Raw genomic sequence first — 11,169 nt, forward strand, 5'->3', positions numbered from 1 at the left:
TCCATTCATCAATCAGTGGAATCCATCTCATTGTTCCTTTTATCTCTCAGTGCTGTTTCTATCCACCAGCAGACCCAGAGCTTGTTTGTAAAGACAAATCCGACATTCCTGTCTGTGCCAAGCCCCATCTGGGTCACCTGGAGGATGCAGCTGAGCTCCCTGGCAGCCTCTGTGCTGCCCTGGCTCTGTCCCACAGGGTCTGGGGAAGCTGAGCCCACCTCTAGGTGTGACTCCCCTGCACAGGACATGTCCTGTGCATGGAAAAACCCAAATCCCAAACAGTCCCCAGAGGAGACCAATGCCCTGTGTGGCCTCTCCCAGAGCTTTCCCCAGCCCTGTCAGCCTCCAGCCTGTGCCTTGCAGGGTGGGAGAGCAATTTCTGCCTTTTGAGCTCCAGAAAAACTGGGAGAAGAAAAGTTAAAGCTTGCTGAGGACTTAGAGAATCAGATGTGAGGTGTTTGAGGGTTAAAGATTTTTATGTTACTTGGTGATGTCCTGGGCAAAAATGCAGAGAAAATGGGAAGTTTGCTGTTACTTTGATTAGCTCTGGATTCATGATTAATGAGAAGCAATGTAGAGTAATAAAGGCATTGTTAATTAAGAAAAAGGCATTGTTAATTAAGGAAAATGGGGGAGCTGAGGAGGTGCAAATCAGTGGGTTGTGACTGCTGAAGTCTTTCCCTCCCCTCCTCTCTTGATTCCTATATATCGGCTCTTTTCCATGGTGAGTGCTCCAGAGCAGGGAAAGGCTGTCTTGTGGCTCTGAGGGTGAAAAAACATCATCTGGAGAAATTAAATATTATAGCCCATCTGCTGTAATTCAGTGAAGCAGGTGCAAGGCTGTGGGTCTGGGATGAATTTAGGAATTCTCTCAGCAATGCTGACAATGCCCCTGAGTTTTCCTGCCTGGTTTTTCCTACACAATCCCTGTGTTTGCCACAGAGAGCCCCAAACCAAGGCAAGGCAGCACCAGGCAGAGTTGAATACTCTGTTGTAACCTTTTCTTTGTTTTTCTTTTTCTTTTTTTTTTTTCTTTTGTCTACTTTTCTGTGCCTGTTTTACCTCATTATTCTCATGTTGCTTCCTGCCTCTCCCTGTTTCTCACACCCATTTGCTGTTATTTCTTACTCCTGTCTTCTCCTCATCCTTGGAATGTCTCTGCTGTGTTTTCCCCGTGCTCTGGCAGCTGATGAGATGACTGTGGGGAAGGTCTACGCAGCCCTGATGATATTTGACTTCTACAAGCAGAATAAGAACAGCAGGGAGCAAGTCCAGCCCCCTGGGGGCCTGTGCCAGGTACTAAAAGGGGTTTTTTCATCCTCCCTCTTGGGCAGCTTTAACAGGAATCACCAGCAGGATTCATCCTGGCTGCCCCTCCAGGCAGGGATTAAAAATGCTGGCTCAAAAATGGAAATCTCTCCTGAAAGTCTGTCTCAAAAAGTATTTTAAGAAAATCATTGTAGTTGCCTTTTCTGGTAAAGAAAGATCTTTACCAAAAAAATAAGACAACTGATCTTTGAAAGTCTAAATATTGTGTTTAAAAATGGCCTAGGGAACACCAAAAGATGTCCTTGGGAGACCAAAGAACTATTGAAAGCTACTGATAGTTTGGCTATAGAAGGCCTAAGTTATTTTTGAAAATAGGAATTATTCAAAGTACTCTTGGCTCTAATTCGAAGGTTTTTCAGAATTCTAGAAAATATTTTCACCCAGCTGGCATTGAAAGCCCAGTTCTTTCCAGCAGAACAAACACCTGTTGCTTTCAGTACGGGTATCCAGCATGGAGTGTTGATCTGTCCCATACATGGATGGCTACAACAGATCCACCCAGAGCCACTGGGGTGGCTCAGCCCCTCTGGCCCCATCCATGGGGAGTGCCCTGAATCCAGAGGGAAGGGGATTGCAGCAGGAATTGGGGGAGCATTCAGAGGGAAGGGGATGGCAGTAGGAATTGGGAGAACAGAGGGGAAGGAACTGAAGCAGGAATTGGGAGAACAGAAGGAAGGAGATTGCAGCAGGAATTGGGAGAACATTCAGAGGGAAGGGAACCGAAGCAGGATTTGAGAGGACATTCAGAGGGAAGGGGATTGCAGCAGGAATTGGGGGAGCATTCAGAGGGAAGGGGATTGCAGCAGGAATTGGGGGAGCATTCAGAGGGAAGGGGATTGCAGCAGGAATTGGGAGAACAGAGGGAAGGGGGCTGAAGCAGGATTTGAGAGGACATTCAGAGGGAAGGGGATTGCAGCAGGAATTGGGAGAACAGAGGGAAGGGGATGGCAGTAGGAATTGGGGGAGCATTCAGAGGGAAGGGGATTGCAGCAGGAATTGGGGGAGCATTCAGAGGGAAGGGGATTGCAGCAGGAATTGGGAGAACAGAGGGAAGGGGATTGCAGCAGGAATTGGGAGAACAGAGGGAAGGGGACTGAAGCAGGAATTGAGAGGACATTCAGAGGGAAGGGGACTGAAGCAGGACTGGTACCTGGTGTCCCTCAGAGCCTCTCCCAGCCGTGCCCAGGCTGGTGTGGCCTTTGTGCTGTCCCAGGGTGGCAAAGTGCACTTTCCATGGGGCAGGAGAAGCCCCGCAGCCCATGGCAGCTCTGACAACCTTCCCTTGTGTTGGCAGCCCGGGCCAGTGTCCCTGTTCCACCCCTTGAAGGCCACCCTGGAGCAGAGCCAGCCCACGAGCTTCAGCAACGCCAAGGCTTTCCTGCGGCAGAAGAGCTCGGCCTCCCTCAACAACGGGGGAGCCCTGTGAGTATCCCTGAGCCCCCCTGAGCCAGCACTGCTCGGGCTCACCCCACCCACCACTGCTGCTCCCGTGCCTCTGCTGACACCAAGGCTGGGACAGTCCCTGCTGGTGGCTCTGCTCCTGTACATGTGGTATTGGCACTCTTAATTAGTGATTTGTCATTATTTTCTTCTGTCTTTACTTAGAGTTGGGATTAAAAATACAAAGGAGATGGATTTTCTCACATTCAGGCTTGGTTGTTTATTAAATCTTATCTAAAGTACAGAGAGTTCTGCAACACTTCTAGCTACCAGCTAAAAGTGAGCAAAATGGAGCTGAACCTAGCTAGGTACAAGGTATTCTAAAGCTAAACAGTCCCATAGAGAATTAACAGCTATATTATTTATACTTCTGACCCAATAACCAAACTCTTGTGACCTGCAGTGGAACACCAACTGTCCAACCAGAAATACTGCCTGAAACCATGAAGAATAAGGAAGAAGACAGAAAGAAACAACAAACCCCTCCATCTTGTCCTTTACCTATTACTGTGTTCTAAAGCACTAAATTGAAAACTCTTCAGCATATGAAATCACACGCTTTTATTTTGACTACACAACATGATTTTAACTCCCTCACTCAAATTTGGAAGCCTTCTCCAAGGCCTCAGGTCAAAAGCAGTGTTCCCTTGTGGGTCAATGCCAAAAAAGCACAGAAAGCTCAAAACTCCCAGGTTTTTGGGATCCAACGTGCTCCCTGTGCTGGTGGTGTTGGGATCTTGGTGTTTCCTTCATGAATCCTCACTGGAGCTTCCCAGTGTGGGTTTGCTCACAGGAATTTGGGACCATTGGAAAACAACCAAGTAAACTCCACCAACCATTCCAGCAATGAGTTTTTGGGATGCAAAGATCTTTGGGAATAAATTCATCCCTGGAGCTTGTGGCACTGGGCAACAGCAAGTACTTGCCACAACACAGGGAAAATTATCTTTTCATGGAGAGCATTCCAGACAGTCCTAGTGCCAGTGATCCCTAATCAATTCTCCATTTCCTGCTCTCCAGGTGATTTTCCTCTGGATCACGAGCACTATGGATTTTTAGTGACAGCTGAGGTTTAAACATCCCAAATAATCCTGGTGGGGAAACCAACACCAGACTTGACAGCTGTGAAAGGACTTCAGTATGGTTGAGGTGTTTGACCAGTGTCCAGCTGGTCCTGCACACAAAATCAGCCTGAACTCCCCAATTCTTCATTGTCTATCAGGGATTAAGTGGCAGCAGTAATTTTCCTTAATTCCTGAAAAAAAATAAAATCATGGTTGGTTTGATTTCCTTGTTCTCATGGGATCTTCAGGCTCTACAGGGAAAAACCCAGGGGACCTTGGAGCTTCATCAGCCACTGTCCCCATCCCACAACTGATTTCACATGTGCAACCCCAAAGGATGCTTGAGTGTGGTTTGCCAAATTCAGCAAAATCTGTTTACAAAAGAATGAATCTTTTTCCCTCTTTTTCCTTTGGCCAGGCCACCCCCAGAGGGAGGGATCAAAGAGTCCAGTTCTTGGGGGACCCAGCGCACCCAGGACGTGTTTTATGAAACCAGGAGCCCAGCTTTTGAGCGAGGCCACTCCGAGGAGATCCCCATTGAGAGGGTGAGCAAATGGGGGGAAGGGGGAGGTGCAGGTTTTAGAGCAGTGGGAGAACTTGAGAAATTTAAGGAAATGTTTTAGAAAAGGCAGGTGAGGACAGGGTGAGATGTAGGAGATTTTAGAGGTGTGGTAGAACTCCAGAAATTTAAAAAAATGTTTTTAAAAAGCAGGTGAAGATGGTGTGGGATGCAGGAAATTTTAGAAATGTGGTAGAATTTAAGAAATTTTAGAAAATACTTAGGAAAAAAACGTGTGAAGACAGGGTGAGGTGTGGGAGATTTTAGAGCTGTGGTGAATTTCAAAGTTTTAGAAAGTGTTTAGAAAAAACAGGTGAAGATGAGGGGACCTGCATTAGCAGGAAATGTGTCCTTGAGACAAGCAGTGCTCTGCCTCTTGTTTGCTTCAGCATTGTGGAGAAACCCCAAACCTGGCAGCCTGATCTGGATGTGCTTTTCCTGGAATTCTGTCTTGCTACCTCAGGCTTTCTCTTCCCATTTCCCAATCCCAGTTGTCACAGTATAAGCTGTGGAAAAGGACACTGGTGGGACACAGCCCACCAGGAGAAAAGTCGAGAAAAGTTAGGGAGCTGGTCCGATGGTCCCTGCTTACAGCCAAAATTGATCAAAAGGGGGCTGGACAGCCAGACTTTGGGTCAATCACAGGAGCTTAAAGAGAAACATTTAGGAGGTGATAAAAGGAACTGGGAAGAAGAATAAAGTCTCTCTTTTTTTTTTTGGTCGAAAGGATCATGGTGTGCCTGTCGTCTCTCTCAGGGGGCTCGGGCACAAAGCAACAAATGGTGCCCCGTGAGAGGTACCAAAGCTGCACATTGTCCCAGCTCAGATGAGGGGTTTCTGGTCAGAATGACCTGAGGTGTTTCCCAGCTGGGGCTCCTGGCTGGGGGAAGAGCCCATCCCAGTGCTTGTGGGATGTCCATGAGGGCAGAGGAACCTGGGCACTGCACAGCTCTTGAGCTGCATCTCTTCCCAGTCACATCCAACTGCAAGAAGCTGATGGTGGCTTCCAAGCTGATGCTGCTGTTCTTGCTGCTGAAACCATTCCATGTTTTTACTCAGGTGGTGGAAATGAAGGAGATCAGCCCCACAGTTGCCAACGGAGAGCCCCAGCCAGGCCTGGAGAGCCAGGGCCGGGCGGCCTCCATGCCCCGCCTGGCTGCTGAAACCCAGGTGAGACTGGGGATTGCAGGGGGGACAGAGCCGGCCAGGAGCTCAGCGTCTTCTCTCTGCTTGTCACGAGATGGAAGTGGCTTGGGAATATGTTTTTTTAAAGATGTGGAGACAGGAATCCAGGCCTTGTGCTGAGATGGCTGGGGTTCCCCTCAAGGGATGGCCGGGATTCCCTGCAGGAGTGGCAGTGATTCCCTGCAGGGTGTGGCAGTGATTCCCTGCAGGAGTGGCAGCTATCCTGTGCACTCACAGCCCTGTCCCCAGTTTTACTCCTCCCTGCTTACAGCAAAGAGCAGCCCAGGATGATCTCTGTGGCTGGGCCACCCAGGAGTGTTGGGTCACTGTTTGGGGACAAGGCCCATTTCCCATGGGTTCCAAGCCATGTTCCTGTGCCCTGTCCTTACCAAACGCTGGAGATGTGCTGTGACACTCAGGTGGATGCAGCAGTAACAGGCACTACCAGGGAGCTGCTCTGGGACACTGAGTGTGTCACACTGTCACACTGTGCTGTGACCTTGGCCAGTAATTTGGTGCTGAAGATTTCCCTAGTTGATTTAACTTATTTTTCAAAGAAATCTCCTCACTAGAGTTGGCTTTCACTGCAGCTTGTGGGTGCTGCTTATTGTGCAGGATGTCACAGATCATTTTTGGCCATTTCACACGATCACTGCTGTTTGTCCCAACCTCCTGTGTCACATCTCACCACTGATGTCCTGCCCCATTTGCAGGGCCTGATTCACACAGCCAGGAGGGAGCAGCCTGGCCTTGGGCTCTGTTTCTGTGGGGAGCAGAATGTGAAGATCTGCTGCACCCTAAAGTGAAACCCTGTGTTGTGCACACACAGCAGCAGCTCCAACAGATGGAATTCTGCCAATGTGCTGGAGCTGCCCCTTGCCAGCCAGAGGATTTCCCACCTGGCTCCAGGAGCTGCAGCCTCTGTGGGAGCCCTGGGATTTACAGAATTATCAGGAGCACACATCACTGTGCTTAATAAAAGCAACAGCCCACAAAGCAAAGCCTTTCCCCTTCCCAGAAGCTGTCCTTTATTCTGGACCACAGGTAGCCTCTTTCCTTCCCTTGGGAAGCTCCTCTCTCTGCCAGCCAGGTGTTTGCAGGAGTGTCCCTGACAGAAGCCTGGGTTGTGTCCCTAGGTGTCACTGCCCCTCGTGCCACACCTGGCTGTGGATCAGGCCCCGAATCTCAGATCTAACCCCATTTAATAATGCAATGTTCAGTGGTTGTAGCTTGGGTGAATAACTGATGTCCTTTCTGTGTGTGTCTCCCCCTCCACGCCCTCCACCCCCCTCTCACGTGCTGCTCTGCCCCTCCCCAAACTTTGAGTTCTTTCTAACTCTTATTTGCAACGCTTTCTGTTCCTGGACATCTCCCTTTCTGTTTGCCTCTCTCTTTTTATGTTCCACTTATTTAAAAAAAACCCTCCTGTGTTTCCACCCTCCCTCTTTGCTGTCCTGCCCTCATCACCTCCCTCCCTGGTCGTCATCATATCTGCTGCACATCTGATGTCTGACACTGGCTGTACTGTGGGGCTGCTTCCAATAATGTCCCTCACCTTGTCCGAATTGTTTGCAGAGGAGCAAAGCACGGTCACCTGGGAGTTACCTGGCAGTATGTAGTTTGCACTAAATCATATCCTATTAAACTCATCTTAGCAATTAATGAACCTTCCTTTAACCCTTGACTTTTCTCCCCTCTCATCTGGAGTCCTGCCGGCACAGCCTCTCTCTGTCCCCACTTTTCCCTCGATCCATGGTTGCACGCTGCTCGCTCTGGTAGCAGGGGGTGGGTGGGTGGGTGGTTTGCTTTTTTCTTTTATTTGTTTATTTTCATGCCTCGTTTCTCAGGAATTTAGGCAGCGAAAACAGTCGGGTTGGTAATGAAGAAGCAATTAGGAGCTCTCTGCAGGGGTGCAGGCAGTCTCCCGAGGCTTTTTGGGAGCCTGTGCCTCCCGTAACAAGAGCCTTGCCAGGATTTATGGAAAAGGGATGGATTGCACTGCCACTGATTGTGTCAGTGGGACTTCTGGCCCTGGAATAAGCATGGAAGCAGGGCCAAAGCCCAAAAAGAAATGTTCATTTCTTGTCAATCTTTGTGTTTGTTTTTTGTTTGGTTGTTTGGCTCTTTTGTTTGTTTGTTGTTTGGGATTTTTCTGTTACTTTCTTCCTGGCAGCCCCTGAAGGGATTTTGAAAATCTGGATGTGTTTTCAGTGGAAAATGCTTCCTATTTTTGCCCATGAGGCTGTTCAGTTTACAGCCCCCCTGCCTCCCCCCAGCTGCAGGCTCAGCACTAGGCAAGGACAGGTACAAAGCTCACGAGTATAATTTCTTGCCCACACAAATGAGGTGACACAAAAGCAGCACAACATGGTCCTGCTGATGGAATTTGTGCTTCCAGGGCCACGCCACAGGCTGTGCTGGGCTCCCTTATCCCAGCCCTGTGCCTCTGATAAACCTTCCAGCACCAGGATCCCAGCTGCCCCTCAGTGGGAAGCACCAAAATGTGGATAACTGCCCAGATCGTGCCTTTACACCCAGGATAATCTGCCCTCAAGGGGAGGGAGAGTGGTTTTTTCCGCTCAAAACTATGTGCAGAACTGTGAAACAATTGGTTTTTCTTTGGGTAAATATCACAGGGAAGCAGAGATCTGGATTTCAGGATAAGTAAATAAAAGAGAGCAGACAGGAAAAATAATACAGAGTTCTTAGGAAAGGTTACAGTGAGCAGAGTAAATGTTCCCTGAGAGCTGTTGTTGGAGGCACTTATTGGATTGGGAATTCAAACAAGTGTGAGGCTGAGGGATTGGGGAACATCCTGAATTTCACTGCTGAGCTGGAGTGCTGTGCTCTGAGGTCTCTCCCAGGGAGGCATGCAGAGGATGGATGAGGTGGTGTCCCCACACAGAGCCAAGCAGAGGCCAGCAGAGGAGGAGATGTGGGAATTGTCCCTCGTTCCTGAGCTTTGTCCCTGGGCAGAGGCTGTGAGAGGAGCTGTCCTGCAGGACACTTGGCTGGGGTTCTGCAGAACCTTTGTGAGGTTTTGTACCTAAAGGGAAGGGAGCAGGGTCTGGAGCTGTCAGAACAGGGTCTGGAGCTGCCACTGGCACAGGGAGGGGTTGCAGCAATGCTGTTATAGCTCTCACTGCGCAGATGTTTGAACACAAATGTTTCTAAAACAGCAATAGCAAACCCAGGCATTCCTTTCTGGAGTTGTCCTGGTGGGATTGCAGGATGTGCACACTATCCTTGCCCCAGGCAAAGGGCTTCAGGGAGTGAGGCTGAGACGAGAGGTTTAAATATTTGTTTGGAGCTGTGTTACTGCAGGGAGATAGAAGGCATTTCCTGGTGGCTTGGCCTGTACCTCACCCTGATTCCTGATTTTTCTCCTCCTCTGTGTGGTGCTCAGCAATGCTACCTGCATTCCTCTTTGGAGCTGCTTTGGGCTGCAGGCCCTGGAGCCTGGAGAATTCCCCTTGTGAGGCACTTGGCTGCTGCCCTGCCCCGTGTCCCTGCCGAGCTCCCTGTGGCTGTGCAGTGCTGCCTGTGCCTCTGCTCCCGTGATCCCATGGATTGGCACTTGGAGATCCCATTCACTCCCCAAATCTCACACTCAGTCCTCATCCCACAAACCCTCCTGCCCATTCTGGTTGTCTCCAGTTACCCATTTCTGTCCTTGCCCTCCTTGCCCCTTTCTCTCGCTGTTGACCCCTCCCTGCTGGGAGCCAGGCGGCCGAGCGGGGCCGGCTCCTTCCCTCACCCCGCTGTCCCTCCCTGTTCCTGCAGCCCATCCCGGACACGAGCCCCATGAAGCGCTCGGTCTCCACGCTGACCCCGCAGCGCCCTCACGCCATGCACCTCTACGAGTATTCCTTGGAGCGCATGCCCCCGGAGCAGGGCCACCACCACCACCACCACCGCTGCCACCGGCGCAAGGACAAGAAGCAGAAGTCCGTGGATAGGGCCGCCCATCACTTGCCTGATGGACAAGCTGGTGAGTGCTTTGAAATGAGGATTTATCCCTGGGAGGGCAGGGAGCAGATGGACGTCCCTTGTCCCCTCTGTTCAGGTGGGGTTTGGGGTCCTCCCCACCCTACACACACTGGTCATCCCTACCCAACGTTCTCCTTCCAGTAGCCCAGTCTGGAGAGTCTTCTTCCAAGGACAAGAAGCAGGAGCGTGGCCGCTCCCAGGAGAGGAAGCAGCACTCCTCGTCCTCCTCTGAAAAGCAGCGCTTCTACTCGTGCGACCGCTACGGCAGCCGGGAGCGCGCCCAGCCCAAATCTGCTGAGCAGAGCAGGCCCACGTCCCCCAACGGGGGCCCGGAGCACGGCCCGCACAGACAGGTGAGGAGAGCCAGGGTGGGGACACAGCCCTGAGCCTGCCAGCCATTTCTGCAGCTTTTCCGAGCTTTGTTCGAATTGGAGGAGGTGGGAAGGGGAAGGAAGGGCAGGCATTGCTGATAAAGACATTGAGGTTCTGCCTGGGGCCTCACACCAAGCTTGGAAAAATCCTCTGAGTCCAAGCTGTGCCCAATCCCACCTTGTCACTGCCCAGAGCACTGAGCGCCACCTCCAGTCATTCCTTGGACCCCTCCAAGGATGGGCACTCCAGACCTCCCTGGGCAGCCCCTTCCAATGCCTGACCACACTTTCCATGGAAAAATTCCTGCTGATGTCCAACCTGAGCCTCCCCTGGCACAGCTTGAGGCTGTTTCCTCTCATCCTACTTCCTCTTACATAGGAGCAGAGCCTGACCCCCACCTGGCTCCATGCTGCTGTCAGGGAGTTGTTGAAACCAAAAGGGTTCTCCCTGAGCCTCCTTCTCTCCAGGCTAAAATTTAATTCTCCTTTCTTTGGTAACTGTGAGGCGTTCAGGCCCTTGGGAGAAGCTGGGCAGCTTCCCCTGATGCTGGAGTGTTGTTGGTCCCTGGGAGAGCCAGGCAGGGCAGAACAAGCAGTGACTGACAGCCTGATGGGGTGAGGGGAAGGAAAATGAGCTCTTTAAAAGTTAAAGGTCTGGTCTCAAAATGTTACATTGGGAAAGGCTGAGGGATTGGCACTCATGTCCTGCCTTGGGAGAATGTAAACAGAAATGGGAAGACAAGGGCCCTTTCCTCTCACTTGTGGCATTTGTGTAAATTGCTGCAGCTTAGTTCACTCTCACAGGTCATTATTAGTAACCCAGGAAGCTGCAGACTCTTCTACCACTCCAAAATCAAAGGTGTAATATTAAAAGAGAATGTGAATGCATTTCTCTTAAAGGGACATGTTAAAGCTGGTCCAAAAAGCTTTTGGTTGTTATTTTTTAAGAAATTGGCTATATTTCATTCCCAACCTGCAAAAACAGTCACCCAGATCCTCCTCCCATGCAGAATCCATACTAATAATAGTAACAATCCATAATGCAGTTTTGGCAACAGAAATAGATTCATGGAATCCCAAAATGGTTTGATTTGGAGGGGACCTTAAAGCTCATCTTTTTCCAACCTCCCACAAACCCAGCACCCACAACTGTGGGGTGAAGTTCTGCACAGACCCACCCCAAAACTAAACTGTAAAAAAACCAACAATAATTTGTAAAAACCTCCCAAAA

General features: G+C 50.2%; 1 protein-coding gene across 19 annotated transcripts in view; it reads left to right on the top strand.

The window, feature by feature from the left end:
- The window catches only part of CACNA1B (calcium voltage-gated channel subunit alpha1 B), a 292,874-nt gene that overhangs the window by 277,338 nt on the left and 4,367 nt on the right, over nt 1-11,169 (top strand). For 16 of the 19 annotated variants that reach the window (XM_033077555.2, XM_033077560.2, XM_033077565.2 and 13 more), the window contains 7 exons: nt 1,187-1,296; nt 2,624-2,751; nt 4,252-4,378; nt 5,452-5,562; nt 7,153-7,188; nt 9,361-9,568; nt 9,709-9,920. In XM_033077555.2, coding sequence (XP_032933446.1) covers nt 1,187-1,296; nt 2,624-2,751; nt 4,252-4,378; nt 5,452-5,562; nt 7,153-7,188; nt 9,361-9,568; nt 9,709-9,920 — 932 coding nt within the window. The remainder of the gene's footprint in view (nt 1-1,186; nt 1,297-2,623; nt 2,752-4,251; nt 4,379-5,451; nt 5,563-7,152; nt 7,189-9,360; nt 9,569-9,708; nt 9,921-11,169) is intronic. The other 3 variants (XM_033077562.2, XM_033077572.2, XM_033077556.2) reach the window with 2 other exon arrangements.

The sequence above is a fragment of the Catharus ustulatus genome, chromosome 21 (genome assembly GCF_009819885.2).
Source record: "Catharus ustulatus isolate bCatUst1 chromosome 21, bCatUst1.pri.v2, whole genome shotgun sequence".
NCBI lineage: Eukaryota > Metazoa > Chordata > Aves > Passeriformes > Turdidae > Catharus > Catharus ustulatus.